Source organism: Lampris incognitus, chromosome 11, assembly GCF_029633865.1.
Source record: "Lampris incognitus isolate fLamInc1 chromosome 11, fLamInc1.hap2, whole genome shotgun sequence".
Taxonomy (NCBI): domain Eukaryota; kingdom Metazoa; phylum Chordata; class Actinopteri; order Lampriformes; family Lampridae; genus Lampris; species Lampris incognitus.
The window spans coordinates 27,822,222-27,841,542 of NC_079221.1; the positions used below are offsets into that span (position 1 = coordinate 27,822,222).

The 19,321-nt window shown below is 41.6% G+C and overlaps 1 protein-coding gene across 1 annotated transcript in view; it reads right to left on the minus strand.

Annotated features, from left to right (window-relative positions):
• Window positions 1-203: 203 nt before the first annotated feature.
• ttf2 (transcription termination factor, RNA polymerase II) overlaps window positions 204-19,321 on the minus strand; it is a 52,348-nt gene continuing 33,230 nt past the window's right edge. The window contains exons 11-23 of the mRNA XM_056288886.1: window positions 16,155-16,305; window positions 15,309-15,414; window positions 12,285-12,469; window positions 11,017-11,170; window positions 10,679-10,770; window positions 10,208-10,293; window positions 8,759-8,898; window positions 7,586-7,765; window positions 5,499-5,557; window positions 4,264-4,417; window positions 1,728-1,810; window positions 1,273-1,347; window positions 204-393 (exon numbers count right to left, since the gene is read on the minus strand). Of these exons, the coding sequence (XP_056144861.1) occupies window positions 249-393; window positions 1,273-1,347; window positions 1,728-1,810; window positions 4,264-4,417; window positions 5,499-5,557; window positions 7,586-7,765; window positions 8,759-8,898; window positions 10,208-10,293; window positions 10,679-10,770; window positions 11,017-11,170; window positions 12,285-12,469; window positions 15,309-15,414; window positions 16,155-16,305 (1,610 nt within the window). The 3' untranslated portion in view covers window positions 204-248. The remainder of the gene's footprint in view (window positions 394-1,272; window positions 1,348-1,727; window positions 1,811-4,263; window positions 4,418-5,498; window positions 5,558-7,585; window positions 7,766-8,758; window positions 8,899-10,207; window positions 10,294-10,678; window positions 10,771-11,016; window positions 11,171-12,284; window positions 12,470-15,308; window positions 15,415-16,154; window positions 16,306-19,321) is intronic.

The window sequence follows — 19,321 nt, forward strand, 5'->3', positions numbered from 1 at the left end:
CATACATAATACACACAAATATTTTAAGTACACGTACATACATAAATACACACAAATATTTTCAAGCATTGTTTTCTCACTTAAGAGATAAAATCAGCACATAACCAAACAAAGCTTGTTTGTCTCAAATAAGGGGTTTCTCTCAAAAAACATTTTAATTAATTCTTCCAGTGATCAATAACTGGATAGAGCAACAGCTAAGCATAGCAAGGTTGTTTTTTCGTGCAGGGTAAAATACCCAAGTATCGTCAAACACCGAAGATGATTCTGAGGTCAGCCAGGGAGAGCTTAGTGAAGGAAGCTCCGGTTCCGGAGAGAACTTTCTGGGCCAGCTCCTTCTTCTTCTTCTGCAGGGTGGAAATCTTTTCTTCCACAGTGCCCTCGCACACAAACCTGCCCACAGATGACATGCACACACGCACACACGCACACAAAAAGCAACTGAGACCAAATCCCAAAACACGCTGTGCCAGAAATTGGTTCACTCCAAGGATCAGGTCCCCCAGCACAAATAGAACAATATAGTGTATGCTGTTAAGTGCCAGGAGGACTGCTGTGACTGCATCGGGAAAACCAAACAGAAGCTGGCCAAGAGGATGGCACAACACAGGACAGCTAACGCATCAGGCCAGAACTCTGCAGTCTACACCCATCTACAGGCCAGTGGCCACACTTTCAAGGATGAGGATGTGCACATCCTTGATAGGGAGGAACACTGGTTTGAATGGGGAGTCAAAGAGGCCATCTGTGTGAAGAGGGAACGACCATCCCTGAACCCAGGGGAGTCTTAAGAGTACATCTGTCACCATCTTACAATTTGCATATGAAACCAATCGTTGTTTTCGGTCATTATGCATCTTTATTGTTTATAAGGGTGGGGATACCTGCTGTCAGTTGAAACTGAAGAGGTCACTTAGATGAGTGATGAAACGTTTCTCTCTAATGTGTCCAGATGAACTGTTTCAACTTTCTGTGATTTTCTGAACTGGATTACTGAGCATGCATAAAGTCAATGATAACCTCATTTATGTCATGAAGTGTGATGCATAAAGAAAAACAAAATCAGGAATAGAATAAAAAAAAAAAAAAGCAAAATAAGAAAATAAAACAGCACCTATTGTAAGAAATGAGATGGAAATATATAAGATGTATATGTGTGACAAGAATATATATATATATATAAAACATAAAGGATGCTGCATCAATTCAAAGTTAGTCCTACATAATTCTCTTCTCTTCAGGGGATTCTCATGGTGAATCTTTAGTTTTTACCTGTGGATAGTGACGTCTTTGCGTTGTCCTACTCGGTAGATGCGATCACAGGCCTGGTCCTCCAGGGCTGGGTTCCTATGAAGGACAGAGGTGATTCAGGGTCCAAAACAGTCTTAACGCCACTTTTTTCAACTTTGCGTTTTACTTTTTTCTTTTTTTTGCTTGAATCCCCCCCCCCCCCTCTGTCTGCTTTGACTCTGACATGTTCACTTTGTGTTTTTCTGTGCTGAAGCTTGTCTGCTTGATGGGGCCCTATAATTTCCAATTTGTGGAATTTTTGGACAGTAAAACACATAAAAGCAGAATATCACAAATCTGGAGTTAAGGAGGATATGCTGAGTGATGTGTGTTAGAAAATGCTTAAACTGATTTGAGGAAATTTGATAACGAATACATAGAGCCTTTTGTCTGCGTGTCTTTTCAAGTCTGTCAGTTTGTATGTGCATATGTCTCACCAGTGCATGTCAATGAGAAAGAGGTGGTTCCCTCCAATCAGGTTGAGCCCCACACCCCCAGCACAAAGAGAGACCAGCATCACCTTAGAAATAAAGCCAAGAACTTTCAGAAATTGTTACAAATACAAATATAAAGTGAGACTTTAATTTACTATGGCCTTACTATCTACTATGGTGCTGGTATAAAGAAATCTAATGTAAATAAGATGCCAAAATGGGTAAATACTACATAAAACATAAATTAATAGTCTTCATACTTACGTTTCAATGAATTTCACATGAATCAATACAATACCTATGATATATAGTACTAACAATGACAATTTCTATATAATACATTATACCAGTTAGTACAAAGGCTATGATGCATGCTCAATAATCCAGGTAAGGAAGTCACAGAAACTTAAATCAGTTCATTTGGACACATTTATTGGGAGAAAAGTTTCATCACTCATCTAACTGATGTCTTCAGTCTCAGCTGACTGCAGGTATCCTATCCCCACCCTTATAAACAATACAATGGCATAACGACCGAAAACAACTATCAGTTTCATATGCAAATAAGGGTGACCATTAATTAGAATTACAATGGCCATGTGTACTATTCACAGAGGATTGGGGAGTAGTTGCAATCACAGCATTGTAAAATTGCAACAGATGTACTCTTAGGCCCCCCTTGGTTCAGTGATCATCGTTCCCTCTTTACATAGGTGGCCTCTTTGACGCCCCATTCAAACCAGCGCTCCTCCCTATCAAGGATGTGCACATCCTCTCCCTTGAAAGAACGGCCACTGGTCTGTAGATGGGTGTAGACTGCGGAGTCCTGGACTGACAGGTTCTGTGTTGTGCCATCCTCTTGGCCAGCATCTGTTTGGTTTCACTGATGTACAAAAGTCACAGCAATCCGCCTGGCACTTAACAGTGTTCAATATATTGCTCTGTTTGTGCTGGGGGACCCGATCCTTGGGGTTGACCATTTTCTGGTGCAGCGTGTTTTGGGGTTTGAAAGCAACTGAGATGCGTGTCTAAACTTTTCCAACACTCCCGCCACATACGGAATCACCATTGGTTTAGGTTTAGACTTGGACAGCTGTTGTCCTTATCCTCTCTTCAGTTGGCTGGTGCACTGTTTGGACATCTTCCTGGCTTTGATAAATGCCCAGTTAGGGATAAGCACACTTAACCAGGGCCTGTTTAATGAGGGATTTCCCCCCTTCCCCAGCTGCTGCGTCAGTGGGGAGGTTGTCAACTCCGTGGTACAGTGTCCTGATGACTCCTAGTTTGTGCTACAGTGGATGATGAGACTCAAACCTTGAGTACTGATCAGTATATGTTGGATTATGGTAAACATCAAGAGTCAAATGACCCCCAATTGCAATTTCACAGTCTAAGAAGGCTAACCTGTCATTTTTCACATCCTTCCTGGTGAATTTGATGTGATTGTCCACAGAGTTAATGTGGTCGGTGAAATGTCGTACATCCCGAGATTTAATTTTAACCCAGGTGTCATCCACAAATCTGAACCAATGGCTAGATGGTGTCCCTGGATAGGACATCAGAGCCCTCTTTTCCACTTCCTCCATATAAAAGTTGGCCACTACAGGTGAAACTATAGGTGGCCACTATAGGTGAAACTGGGGAACCCCATTGCTTTTTATAAGGGTGAGGATACCTGCAGTCAATTGAGACTGAAGAGGCCACTTAGTGTATATTGGGAAAAAACGTTTCATCACTCATCTGTGTCCAGAAGAGCTGATTCAACTTTCTGTAAACACAAAGGTTAGTTCACTAGACCAAGTCCATTGTAACTTAAGTCTTAACCAGTTTAAATCAGTGCAAATATTGTGCAATATTGACAAAAAAAACAAAAAAAAACCCAACATGAAAACATTTGTATACAAAGGATTTTTTTCAAACTATTAAATAAGATATTCTTTTATTAGAAAATAGAATGAGTGACATGATCAATAGAAAACCAAATATGTGTGTGCATACTATGTTCTGGTTGTTTAAAAGTAGAAGTATTAGGACAGTAGGGTAAAATTTGTTTATTTTGTAATAACTGACATTGTTTACCACAAGAAACAAAAAGTATGGTGAATCAAGTTGTTTCTTGCCTGATGTTAATTTGATGTGAAATATAATTCTGAGTACATGAGTAGAAAACATTACCAGGTATAACTTTAGCTTACATCTTCAATACTTTAGTTGAGCATATAGCCAATATGAAAAAATGTTTGATTAAACATCAATGAAAATGAACTGGTACATGTGTAAAATTGCATCTTACATTTCTTATCTTGGTGCCACATGTTAAGATTAGAGTTAATAAAGCATATAATATACCACTTGCTGGATGCTTCTATCATCTCATCCAATGTGCTTTGTCTAGCGTGCAGACATTTCATAAACACCTAACCCTGACAGTGTTGATGCTATATCCATTGGAATACACTGGCAATCGAACTCGCAACCTTGAAAATACTAGTGCCACTCTTTACCTACTGAACTACAGCAGAATTTGGGTTGGGGTTACCTTTGGTCCTTTGCGGTTGGTGTTGAACTCTTCCACCAGGTCCATGCGGAGTTTGGGGTTGACCGTCCCATCGATGATTGCGTACCTCAGGCCTATCACACGCAGATGGACCGCCACAATGCGGAGCATGCTGGTCCATTGGGACACAATTACACTGGGGGACAAAAAGATGGGCAATTCTTATTTAAACCTGTATTTACTCAAGGAGCATGCACCCTCATTTTCCAGTGACACATACATAACAGTCACACAGACATATAGATTCACACACTACATGGTTTTCAGTAGGTATATTTTCTTGCCGGGTCAGAGTGGCCTTCTGGGGGAGGAACACTTAAAGCTTTCCCATGGGTCTCCTGGGCTGTTAACCCTTCCCTGAATTCATCAGACGCCAGCCTAATGATCATGTGAACTAAAAGTGGTGATTACAAACTTACGCTTTCTGTTTTATTTCTCAGCTTTCCTTGTAGCCTATATATTATTAGAAATTCCCCAGTTCCAATTATTGTGCTCAGTACACTCCAAATACAGATCTTTCTTAGATCCAAAGAGAGACAATTAGCTCCTCAAAGAAGCTCCATATATATGAGAGGTTTCTGGAAATACCTTCAGGGTTAATGAACTATTCTGGTCTGGTTCTATAGTTAATACCTGAAAAATCTCTATAGGTTCCTCAAATTCCTTTTACTTCTTTTTTTTTTTACGTTTTGTTTGAGGATGCAACTTTTGTTATTTGAGGTTTTCATTGATTCTTCTTCTCCTTTTAGCTTGTTTCCTGTTTCTCAGGGGTCACCACAGTGGATTTCATAGTTTCCATTGGTACCCCTTGAGGGCACAGCACCAATGGCAGCCGTTCTTAACCTGGGCCTTGACCGATCTGGTATCCGCATACTGCTTTGGCAAAATTTTACTTCAGATGCCCTTCCTGACAAAACCACTAACCCTATGGATGGGGGCACAGGTAAAGTGCTAGATGCCATCCCAATATTCATGGACTTTTGCCCATGCCTGTTCATTTTAATTTGACCATCACAAATTTTGCCAGACTATCCGAGGATGTGAACTGACAAACTTTAGGTCACCAGACTACCTTGCCAATGTTAGGGTTTAATATTGATGGGAGACAATTAGTTCAAACCTATACACCACCTAAGTATGAATGAATATGATGTAAGATAATAAAGTATATTTTTGATGAATGAGTGAATCAGCTAGGGTAACTTGAAAATCCTTACCTTTTTTGATCTTCACCCTTCTGTGTGATGGAATTAAGTTCTGAGATGATGGCAGATATCTGGATGGAAAGATTGAGATAGATCATTTTATTTATTTTTAGGAGAGAAAATAACCACAAGCTAATAATGTAAGGGCAGTACGGTGGCCCAGTGGTTAGCACTGTTGCCTCACAGCAAGCAGGTCCTGGGTTCAAATGCCAGGCTGTCCCAGGTCCTTTCTGTGTGGAGTTTGCATGTGCTCCCCGAATCTCTATTTATTTTTAGGAGAGAAAATAACCACAAGCTAATAATGTAAGGGCAGTACGGTGGCCCGGTGGTTAGCACTGTTGCCTCACAGCAAGCAGGTCCTGGGTTCAAATGCCAGGCCGTCCCAGGTCCTTTCTGTGTGGAGTTTACATGTGCTCCCCGAATCTGCATGGGTTTCCTCCGGGTGCTCCGGTTTCCTCCCACCCGGAGGGGCGGTTTCATATGCAAATAGTCTAGTTAATAGTCACAGCAATTTGCACATGAAACCAATCGTTGGTTCGGGCAATGTGCAACTGTGCTGTTTATAAGCATGCAGTCAGTTGAGACCGAAAAAGTAGCTTAGATGAGTAATGAAACGTTTCTCCCAATAAATGTGTCCAGATGAAATGATTCAAATTTCTTGTACATTATCATTACAATATTCATAAAAAACACAACACAGATTGTTGTTTTTCACAATATACTCAGACATTGGAAAGAAGAAAAGTGAAACAAATATGCTCACTGATGAAGTGAGCGCTATGTCCTGAAGTAATCCTTCATATTTTTGTGAGTGATCGCACTGTGCGCCATACAAAATAACATTGGTAAAACAAGACTTATAGTGAATGGACTTGAACTGCAATTTTTTCATCCTCCCATAGCCATTTGACAATGTAACAGTGTTTGGATGCTTATCAAAGTTGCTGTTGGGTTGGACATCTGTAGACAGCTCACTTTCCCAGTGGCCAGTAGTCAGCCGACAGAGTTACTGCAGAGTCGATTCCTCTCACTCTTATTCCTCTCGCATAATTATTTTCCATAACAGTTAACATTTTTATGACATTAACATTATACATTAACAGTTAAACATTTTTTAAGCTCATCATCTGTGAGAGACGTAATTCTTGGCTGTTTGACAGATTTTCTACCTGGTTCATTTCTGCAACAAAGACATCGGGAGACGCTAAGAACTCGTTTTCACTCGTCCTGAATTTATGTATTTCTTCTGTGGCAGCAAAACACGTTACAGCATGTCCAGAAACTCCTGCAGGTTAAACCGGACTAATGAAACACTTTCAGTGCTGACCGGACTTAAAACACTCGCTAGCCTAGCAGCATTAAGGCTACAACAACCCATATTGCAACATTGTAAAATACCGTAGTTACTCTGGTAACTCCATTCAAAAAGAATATCTGTTGTAATGAATGAACATGTAATTGTCTATTCCTGAAATATAAGACAACTCCCACTTTTTAAAAGTGAAAAAAAAATCCATCCATTATCCAAACCACTTATCCTGTTCTCAGGGTCACGGGGATGCTGGAGCCTTTCCCAGCAGTAATTGGGCGGCAGGCGAGGAGACACCCTGGACAGGCCGCCAGGACATCACAGGGCCAACAGACACACACAAACGCACACGCACACATATTCATACCTAGAGACAATTTAGTATGGCCGATTCACCTGACCTACATTTCATTGGACTGTGGGAGGAAACCGGAGTCCCCGGAGGAAACCCACACAGACACGGAGAGAACATGCAAACTCCACACGGAGGACGACCCGGGACGACCCCCCCCAAGGTTGGACTACCCCGGGGCTCGAACCCAGCACCTTCTTGCTGTGAGGCGACCACGCTAACCACTGCGCCACCGTACCGCCCCCTCTTTGGAATCCAATTGTTGGAAATCCGTCATAGCGATGGAGAACTCTAATCAATGCGGACAGGGAAAGTTTCATAAGCACAACACTCTCAAATTCCGACTGGCAAAAACAGCTCCCTAACATGTTCTTGGAGTTATACTGATCAGGGTGTTAATAAAGTGAGGAAAACAGTTGGAAAACAGCTAGAACACACCTTGGTGCTCTCACAGGTATCCTTGAAGAGCTGTGAGGTGAATTGCCTCCCATTGAGGGACACAGTGTCTTTGGGGTCTGGGCCTGATGAGGAGGAGCCTGACGAGAGGGATAGAGCGCTGAGCTGCTCCTCCAGTGTCAAGATGATCCCATCGCCCTGCAGCTCCGACTGGTCCAGGGTCTGGAGAGGGAGGGGGAAGGGAGAGGGAGAAAGTAATAACCATGGAAAATTAAGGGATAAAAATGACAACATCATCAAAATGCCAAACTAAACCATTAGCGGTCGGTAGACAAAAAAGCGCTATATAAAATGCAGTCCATTTACCATTTATATATATTTTACATGGGAGATGTAAGTGGGAATCGAAACCTTAACTGTGGCAGTTTTAGTAACATGCTTGACACCTGCTTTCATAACACAAGAACACCACAACAAAAATAGCACCAATCATAACAAAAATGTATGATAATGACTAATAAATGAATATATTTGCATAGCAATTTTCAATCAATAGCTACAAGACAAGGAGAAGAGGAGTGAAGCGCTCCTAAAATCATTATTTGACAAGCAAACTTCCATGTATACATTTGTAGTGTCCAGAAAAGTTTTATATCTGCTTTGTGGAAAACTATCCAGTTGAGAATGAGGGCGCGAGTGAGAGAGAGAAAACAAGATTAAGACAGAAAAATATCAGCCAACAAACCTTGTCAGGCAGATTTTAAATCAAACACAAGAATAGCAAACAAACCCTTCAGGGCTCCCACGCTTTTTAAGAAATTAAAAAATCCAGTAGCCTCAACAGTCTCTCAATGGACTGTGTAACTTTTAGCTTGTCACTGAACATACCCCCAAACTTCAAGCACTTATGTGCAACCTCAGCAGCTAAAAATATGCAATCTCAGTAAAATATCATGCTAAAAATATGCAATCTCAGTAGATAAAATTGTATAACCGAACTTGATAATTTACCATGACCTCAATAATATTTCAAGGACATTTGATTAATTTTACCATTTTCGAGACTGAAAAATTTGTCAGTAAATTACACATGCAGGAACCCTGACCTTCACATTTGAAGGTTTTTGAGAAAGCGAGAGAGTAACAGAGAGAGACTTGTGAGCAGCAGAGTATGTATTCATGTGACTTCGTATGCATTAGAGTATTCCTGCTTACTTTCTTAAGCAGGGACAGGTGAGAGCAGCATTGTCTGAGGCGCAGCAGCAATGACAAGATGTGGACCGTGCTGGTAGCCTGCTGCGGTCTCTGGGAGGACATAGCAATGTGTGCTTGGGACATACCGAATTCAGTGGCGACTGAGGAAACACAAACACACAGAAAAACACATACACGCACTATCACTAGGAGGCGTATGACTCAACAGACAACCGAAGATTGCTTTTAATTTTATGATTTCAAAAGGACACTTCATCAATCCCTTGAGAGAAAGTTATTATTTTGCTGGCCCCCCTCCACAGGAAGGTCAGAAATCAGTGCCTTGTTCCCTGGGCAGTTCAACATGGTGAGTTCTTGTTGATACAAAGAGCTTGAAACGCAGTCCTCTGGTTGAAGGTCAGTTTCTCTAAGCAATAGGAAGACCCTTGTGACACTTTTTTGTCTTTTACATATGTCATGCCTATAGAGTCCGAAAAATTTTGGCCTAGGTTCTGCCATCAAAAACTCACATTCTCAGTTGAGCCATTTCTGAACAACTACTCTGCTCTTTGGTTGCAAACAGTCCATTCCAAATGCAGATAAATTTTCAAAAAGAATATATAATTAACACACTACGGCACATGGACACAAGTTAAAAACTGGGGACAGATGAGACAGCTGTTTTTGTTTTATCCCCCCCTCCCCCTGTTTTTTCTCCCCAATCATATTTGGCCAGTTACCCCACTCTTCCAAGCCTTCCCGGTCGCTGCTCCCCCCACCGATCCGCGGAAGACCGCAGATGACCACATGCCTCCTCCGATACACGTGGCATCGCCAGCCGCTTCTTTTCACCTGAAAGTGAGGCGTTTCACCAGGGGTACATAGCGCGTGGGAGGATCACGCTATTCCCCCCAGTTACCCCCCCCGAACAGGCGCCCTGACTGACCAGACGAGGCGTTAGTAAAGCGACCAGGACACACACCCACATCCAGCTTCCCACCCACAGACACAGCCAATTGTGTCTGTAGGGACGCCCAACCAAGTCAGCGGCAACACAGGGACTGGAACAGGGATCCCCATGTTGGTAGGGAACAGAATAGACCACTACGCTACCCGGACGCCCCGAGACAACTGTTTTAAACTCCACTGGCACTTGCAGGACCTCCAGAACATAATGTAAGCGGTTTGACAGACACGTTTATCTTTACATAAACATGTCTGTCAAACCGTTTATTTAAATGCTTAAATTCTGAACATGGGCAGTTCTACTGGCGATGCAACCCCTAACGCTGATTAGGAATACTGCCTTGCTCTACCTGTTGAGCTGTACTGGAAATTGAACCAACAAATCTTTGAAATGCTAGTGCCCACTCTACCAATGAAGCCGTACAGAGAATGGAACCCCTAACCCAGACAGAGTTAGTGCCTTGCTCTACAGCAGGACTGAAAATCATCCATCTAATATCTTGCCTCTTTCAAAGGGATTGGCGGTAGATGTGTTTTCCTTTTTCAGATCATTTCCCTCATGTCTCCTCAAGTAGTTCTGTAGAGTAGATCTAAAAGGAAAAATAACTTCTTATCGAGGTGTGAAAAGATAATTGTAATTTTGAACTTGTATTTATTAAGGGAGGATTTGCTTAAAATGCATCCTGCACACAGCACACACTTCAGTGTTAGCATTAACACAAAAATTTGGGATACATAATATTGTTGTATCGTATTGTGTATGATACATACAATTATTTGTGTAGTTCTAATCAGTACCATTTACAATGACAGCAAACAACAAAATAGACAACATTTAAGAAACACCATTAGAGTAGCCCAGTAAGTAAACATGGGACTGAAATCCAAAAGGAACTAGAGAGGGTCAGTCGGGTAGGTGTTCTTGATCGATCTTGTCTCACACGAAAAATAAACCATGTGAGATGCTGCGTGTACCTGGACTGTGCGAAGATGACATCATACACGGCCTGCTCATCCTTGGACAATCTTAGATGGTGTAACTCACAGGTGCGATTAGGAAGAGACACCTAAAGCCATTCAAAAATCAACTTGAGTTGCAACCAACAGCCTCTGTGTGTGTTTGTATAAATTTACTGTTATGTGTTTTTTGTCATAGATTATTTTATCTGTGTGTATCTGTGTTTTTGTACGTTGTGTATGCATGTACAACCGGTTGGCCTGTAGGTTTCAGCTGATCCAATTTAAAGATTATGAAGTACTCGCCTTTGTTTTTGTATTTAAGTATGTAGGTGTCTGGGTGCCTGTTGCTTTACCAGTGGCGCTCCAGAGGAGTCTAGCTGGTCTTTGGTACGTCGGAGCAGCAGACTCCTGGTCAGTATGTTAAGTCTTTCCCCTCCCCTCTTAGAGCCGTTGTCAACTTGAGCCTTCCACAGTTTGTAGTCATCAAATGGAGAACAATGCAGAAACCTGGGAGAGTGAAAAGACGAAACAAAGAGGGTGAGCATAAAAAACATCTGAGAAAAGTTGAGGTAGAGTTTTAACTCGGACACTGCAGAAGCCTCAGCAACAGCTTAACTTTTTAGGTGTGAAGCAACTCATGGACCTGGAAAAGCGCTCACACTGACTCACTCATTCATATACTCAAGGTTAACTAGTCCATCTTTAACAGTGAGAAAAAACACAAAAAAATAATAACAATAGCAGGACTCCAGTTAGCGTGTGTTCAGAGAGAGCCTTGAGAATGAAAAATAAGAACTCATGAACACAACAATTTCAAATACCATGTAAAACTAAACAACTCTGATCAGAACACATGTGCATAACCCTTAAATGGATTATACTATTTTTCCTTCTATGAGCTACTAGCAACTACTGTTGCCAAATTGATGATTTGGTGCGAAATTAAATGACATTAGATTAACCACTTAGCATTTTCAATTCTCCTTTTTGCTTTGACAAAGTAGCTCTAGCTTCTATTTGCTCTCTGGGCCCATTCATCCTTCATTCTTATTGGTTGGTGGAAGAAGTTATAATGATTACTTGTGCACTTAAGCAAAAGTTTAAATTGTTTCAACTTTGAAAAGAGGTGGAGCAATCATGAAAATAAGCTCTGAAAAGAGATCAGGTCCCTGCAATAAATCGAATGCTCAAAGCGTGACTCTCTCTTTGAAAGAAACACAAAAATATGAGAAAATGCATTAAGTGCTTCTCTACAGGTCCCTGGTGGACACTTGACCTGAGTCTACTGAATGCAAATTGAACAAGTCATCACTTGCTTGGACTCAATAACAACAGTGTTTTGCATCTATGACACTGTACCCTCGCTAAAATTTTTTGAATGATGATGGTTAGAGAAAGCTGGCTCTTGCCACCAAATGTACTAGCTACAACCTCAGAAATAAAAGTCACTGACGTGGTCTTTGTCTCAGCCTTTGTGTTGTGCTATTCTTTGTTGTTCCTTTGTGCACCTTTCTTAATAAAAAGAAATAAAAAAAGAAAAAGAAAATTCACCTTTCCATTTATTTAATAAATAGAATTTGTTTCCCCTTTTTAAACTCTGTATCCAGTGTTGTTCTCTTACTTTAGTAATGAGTACATGTCCAGCAGGTTATTCTGGATGGGTGTACCAGTGACAGCCCAGCGGGCCTGGGCTCTGAGCTGGCACACAGCTATGGAGGTCTGCACCTTTGGGTTCTTGATGTTATGGGCCTCGTCCAGAACCACACGGGCCCAAGTCACATGGAAAAGGGGAATTGAGTGCGACGGCTGAGGAGATACAAAATTGAGATAATGTGCTATTCTGTGAACGAACATGGAGTACATACAGCAAAGCATGAATCTAAGAGTGAATACAGTAGAAACTTGCCATCTAATATTTTCTTCTGTTGATGGTGACTTGTTCTAGTACCTCTTATACACAGACATTATCTGATACTGAATTATAATATCATATTTTGTTTGCTGTAACGTAATGAAAAAAGTTACTCGGTAAATGAAACAGAGGGGCAAAAAGGTGCTACTCTGAAAAGTTGAAAAACAGGTGTTCTGCCAACAACCCATCAACAGTCTGGAGTGGTTTGAAAGACATTGCCAACTACAGCAGACCATCCCCCCACACTGCAGGGAACCATCAACTGGCTGATGATCTAAATGGGTTTTACTGCAGGTTTGAAAAGCAGACTTTCACACCCCTCACCCTCTCCATCCACAGCACACAACCAACTACACTCCCTGCCAGCCCCTCTCCACCGAACCCCAACCTGCACTCAGGATCTGTGTTGAGGATGTGCACCATTTGACACACGTCCTCAACACAAATCTAGATGGCGTGTCACCCTCCTGTCTTAAAGTCTGTGCTGACCAGCTGGCCCCCATTTTCACACAGATCTTCAACAGATCACTGGAGCTGTGTGAAGTCCCCTCCTGCTTCAAGAGCTTCACTACTATCCCGGTCTCCAAGAAACCCCGTCTCACAGGATTAAATGACTACAGGCCCATTGCCCCAATGTCTGTGGTCATGAAATCCTTCGAGAGACTGGTGTTGGCCAACCTGAAGGAAATCACAGGCCCCCTGCTCAACCCGCTGCAGTTTGCTTACCGAGCAAACAGGTCAGCGGAGGATACAGTCAACATGGGATTGCACTACATCTTCGAACACCTCAACTCCCCACAGACATACGCAAGGGTCCTGTTTGTGGACTTGAGCTCAGCGTTCAACACCATCATCCCAGATATCCTTCACTAAAAACTCACCTGGCTCACTTTACCAACCCCCATCTGCCAGTGGATTAAAAACTTCCTGACAGACAGGAGGTAGCTAGTGAGGCTGGGGAAAATCACATCCAGCACCTGGACAATCAGCACTGGTGTCCCCCAGGGATGTGTGCTCTCCCCTCTACTCTTCTGCCTCTATATAAATGACTGCAACTCAGGTGACCTGTCTGCTAAACTCCTGAAATTTGCGGACGACACAACCATCATTGGCCTTATCCGGGATGGTGACGAGTCTGCATATAGACAGGAGGTTGATCAACTGGCCCTGGATCATGATTCCAAGTGAGTATGCACAGATGTGCATATGTGTATGTTTGGCCTTTTTCTTGTCAGGGAAGGTGACTTTTCTTTCACCCAGCAGCCACAGTGGCTGGTAGTCTTGATACCCAGCAACTAGTGACCCGCGGGTCAACCCGTGGGACCCACGGATCAGGTGGGTTTGGGTCGGACTTACTAGAAAATATTATGGGTTCAGGCGGGTCAGGTCAAAAAGTGACACAGCAGAGTTCTGAGTAAGTTATAAATAATTTACAGAAATATTGTGCACAATAGGCTAGGCTGTGCATTACTAGTCCAGCTTCTCTTACTCTCTCTCAAACACACACATGCATGCAAGCAAGCAGCTTTATCATTGGTTTGTGATTGTGGTTTTGGTCAATGCATGTGTTTTAGAGTATTGAGGCTTCTGTACGAGATTTTTCCCTGAGTGGTATCTATAGCTTTTGTTTACAGCGATAAAACTCTTTTTTTGGTCAGAAAGAAGAGGCTACCGCTGACAATATGGCGGACTAAATCAGAGAAAAGATAAAAACAGGCTAACATTCAATAGGCTATGCCTTGCAATCAGTGTATTATACTGGAAAAACAGCCCAAAAACGAAATAGTGCAACACTGCTCACTTTGCTGTAGCTTGGACTAAATTTGAAGGTTTGCGGGTCGGGTTCGGGTGGTTGATTAACGCATATTTTAGCGGGTCGGAGAGGGCGGATTAGCTCTTACAGCGGGTCTGGTGGGTGCAGGTTTTAACCCTGACTCGTGCATCACTACCAGCAACACATAGAACTCACTTAAAGGTCAACACAAAACACCCCAGTTTAGATAGACTGCGGCCCCATCTGAGATTTTTAAGAAATACCAGAATCAGTGGAGAATGTCAGCATGTGCTACAAGTATCAAACCACAGCCAGCAGTTTTTTTTACCTTTGTGAAAAACCTCAGTCAACTGTGGACAACACCTGAGACAACAGCAACCATGGAGGGAAGCTAGAGCAATAATTCATAAACCAACTATAAAACAATATATAACTACATAGATAACAATGAGAAATCAAACAAAATCTATGTAAAAAAACAATACCAAATTAGAACTACTGAAAAATACAAAAATATGAAACTTTGGTCTGTCTCTCTCGATAACAGTATCCTCTCACTCTCTTTCAATACGTCTCTCACTCAAATACTCCTACCCTCAACAGAATTTGATTTTTTTTAATTTACAGTAGAAGTCAGAAGAGCATAGCTGGGGGGTTGTGACTCATATTTTATCACATGACCAAGTCTATAACAATCCATGGTTGTAATAATGCAGTTATAATCACAGAAGCAGCAATCAGGTGAAATTCACTGCTCTGCATATAGATCACATCGGTTACTCTTAACTATCAAGATAAACACCAGGGTCGATGTCTCTGACTTGGATGTGTCTACATACATCAGTATTCAGTGAAAATAAGTTGTTTTAGTGTTGTGTAGACTATTAAGTGTGTCATAATGCACTTCCTGCCAGAGGAGAAAAAACCCCCAAAAATATAACAAATCAAACTTTGCATACCACATCATCTGCATCCTTGCTGGGCTTCTCTGCATCCTCTTTCTGGATGGGGACCTCCTTGCAGACCAAACTGTATGTGGTCACCACCACATCATGACTAGCCAGCCTGCACAAAAGACAGAGCTCAAATTACTAACTTGGCCAGGCGGATAGCCTGGAAGGGATTATGCATTTGGTTGCACGCGTGTGTGTGTGTGTGTGTGCGCGTGTGTGTGTGTGTCTGTCTGTGGCTAATCTTGCAAACTTCTAGACCTATCACCCTAATATTTTTTGTGCACAGTTATGACTGTATGATGGACCTCTGGTGGTTGCGGTGATTTAAATCCTTCTGAAAACATTTGTTGCTCCCTCTCTTCATCCACTCTCTAGCTCGCTACACCAACGCTGCTCTCTGTTGCTGACCGATCTAAGTCAACTGTGCGCATGCACGAGTCACATCTACGGTTGACTCAGATCGGGCAGTGATAGGGTGACCAGACGTCCCAAAAAACTTAGAACAGTCCCGAATTACGAGCAGTTGTCCCGAATCCTGGCCTGTTTGTCCTGAAAATTAGACTAAACCTGAGTTTTTATTAGTTATAGCTTAATAAAACATTAAATACTGATCGTTGAGAAACATTATTTTGGTGTTGCCCACAGACTGACAGTTACATCCGTAGCCTTCATGAATTCTGGCTGTTGTAGTGTTTTTTTTAGCCATGTACAGCAGTGCTGGGAATTGCAGAAATAGAAAGAAAAATAGGTATCCGTCTAACACATACATGGTAGCAGTCAGAGTGATAGCAGTACTGTAGTATATAGTGGGCGTGGTGCATATGTGTGTGAATATATGCATAGCTTCCTCACACTTTCGTGCTCTTTTGGCGGTTGGGTCCATGGTAGAGGTACACACTAAGCTGGCCTCTCTTGACGTGTCTGTCAATCTCCTTTTTCCAATGGTGGATCAGGGAGGCGGGGCAAATGATTAGAGTGCCCTTAGAACCCACCAGGCTGCAGTCTAGTGGAATAAGATTTAAACATTCATGAGTCTAACAGCACTATAATGGCTTTCACCTCTCAAACCCTGCAAAACAATGTAAATAAAAGTATTGAATTATTCAAATTGATACCAGGTAAAGTAATTACCAAAAGTAACACATCGACCCTATAATCTACACGTTACCATTATGGTTATAAGTTTACCATTTTTTTATTTTGCTGTTATCTCGTTAAAAAAATGCAAATTTCACAACCCAACAAAAGAACAAAATCCCTCCAAACCTTTGAATAATTTAAAACTTGTATTGCAAGTGAGCTCTTTCCCTCCTCTGTGATTTAAAAGTTAACATTTTGAAAGTATTCAGAATTGCATCTCTGCTCTTCGCAGATGATGTGGTTTTGTCAGCTTCATCAGAATGTGACCTCCAGAATGCACAAGGTGGTCTTCGTTAAGTGAGATGGGGAAAGTGACGCTTCATTTGGGGAAGTGTCGGTGGGGAGGGGATTGGGATTTGTCAATGTTTAATGTTGTTAAGAGCTGCCAGATTTATAATTCTATCACTACTGTTAGTTTCCACGTTGATATGCCTTTTAGGCTGTTTTTGCTTTCACAGCTGTATATATATGTCAGTGATGAACAGTATGAATCAGGTAGATATGAGTAATATAACGTTGTTTTCATGGACTGTACAGGGGCTTGGTCAGGCTGTTAAGTGGGGTAAAGTGTTTGCACATTTAAAATCCTTGAAAGCTGACATGTTTCTACAAGAAACTCATATTAAAGCTACAGAGCAGAGGTGACTGAGAGCTAATTGGATTTCTCAAGTTTATCAATCACCATTTACGTCCAAAGCTAGGGGTGTTGCCATTCTTTTTCGCAAGAATATTCAATTTCACCTTGTTTCTATGGTCACTGATCCAGATGGCAGGTATATTGTGATTACTGGAAATATACATTCACTCCATGTCACATTATTGAATATATACGGTCCAAATGTTGATGATCCAAACTTTTTCTGTAAAGTGTTTGATTTAATTCCAGATCTCAGCACCACCAATCTGTTAATGGGAGGCGATTTTAACTGTTACCTTGACCTATATCTTGATAGGCTCTCCTCCTGCATCCCACCTGCCATTACATCTGCCCAAACATTAAATAACCTAATTAAATCAAGAAATATGGCTGACATCTGGAGACTACAACACCCAACGGACAGAGACTATTCGTTTTTCTCTCACGTCCATAAGTCATATACCAAATTGATTATTTTCTAGTGGACGCAAAATTAGTATCTAACATTGATCACACTAAGTATCACAACATATTAATATCAGATCATAGTCCAGTATCACTAGAACTGAAGCTTGATTTGCCCAAACAAAGTTATTATTGGTGCTTTAACCCATGGTTGCTCACAGACCAAGGATTTATTAAGTATATGGCAGCACAATTCAAGGAGTTCCCTGACACTAATGATACTGGAGAGGTGTCAGATTCCATACTCTGGGAGACCCTCAAAGTAGTAATGAGGGGTTATATAATTTCATTTGAAGCCTCCAAAGAAAGGGAACAGCGTCATCGGTTGGTGGAGATTGAGAATATATTCCCTTCTCTTGAACAGTCCTACAGGAACTCTCTTCTACAAGAAGCTCTTGAAGTTAAAATATGAGTGGAACTGTATTCTCAGTGGAAACATTAGCAAACTCTTACTCAAGCTCAGACAGAGACATTTTGAGTTGGGCGACAAACCGGAGAGGCTGTTGGCCAGACAATTAAAGGGGGAACAGGTGAGCCATGCAATTCACAAAATTAAATCCAAAACAAGTGATTTGTTAATTAACCATAGAGAAATAAACAACCGATTTAAAGAATTTTATTCAGAATTATACACCGCTAAGTCTCAGGCCACTAGTGCAGACTTTGCCGGCTTCTTTGACTCTATTAATTTGCCAAAACTGGATGAGTCAGCTAGGTTAGAATTAGATTCAAAATTTTCAGAGAGCGAATTAATAGAGGCAATAAAACGTTTCCCTCTGGTAAAGCGCCAGGCCCAGATGGGTTTGGTTGTGAATTTTACAAGTAATTTCATAAGACACTTGCCCCACTTTTACTCCGGATGATTAGCGATTCCATTAAAAATAACAGATTGCCTAAGTCCCTATACGAGGCAAATATATGTATTTTGTTAAAAAAAAGTAAGGAGGAAATGGAGCCCGGAAGTTACAGACCCATCGCTCTCCTCATCTTTGATCAAAAGTTGGTTACAAAAATATGAGCCAACAGATTGGGGAGGCATATTTCGTCACTTATACACCCTGACCAAACGGGGTTTATCCCAGGTAGATTCTCATTTTGCAATGTACGTAGGCTTCTGAACAATTTATACACCAACCAGGTTGAGGACTCTGGAGCGGCCATCTAGTCCCTCGACGCCGAAAAGGCATCTGATCAGATAGAGTGGCCCTATATGTTTGAAACACTTCACGGATTTGGGTTTGAGGATTCCTTTATTGCATGGGTCAAAATGCTGTATCTCTGCCCATCATCCTCTATCATCACCAATAGTGACAGATCTGGGCCTTTTGACTTACAATGTGGGGTCAGACAGGGGGATCCTCTATCTCCTTTACTTTTTGACATAGCCCTTGAGCCCCTTGCAATAGGAATTAGGAATCATTCCAGTATCAGGGGTATTCAGATAGAAAACCTGCAAAGCCGTGTGAGCCTTTATGCTGATGATACATTGATATATCTCACCGACCCAGAAGCCTCTGTTCCTCCCTTGTTAGATTTTGTTAAATCATTTGGCAAACTCGCTGGTTACACAATTAATTGGGGCAAGAGTGAGTTCATGCCACTATCGAACAGTATAGATTCAGATTTCCTTAATGCTTTACCATTTAAACTAAAGTATGATCATGTGACATATCTAGAGCTCATAATACCACGAAATCCCAAACTCTTATTTAAACTCAATTATGCCGATATGCTCACAAAGCTTAAATTGAACATAGAGAAGTGGAGGATTCTGCCA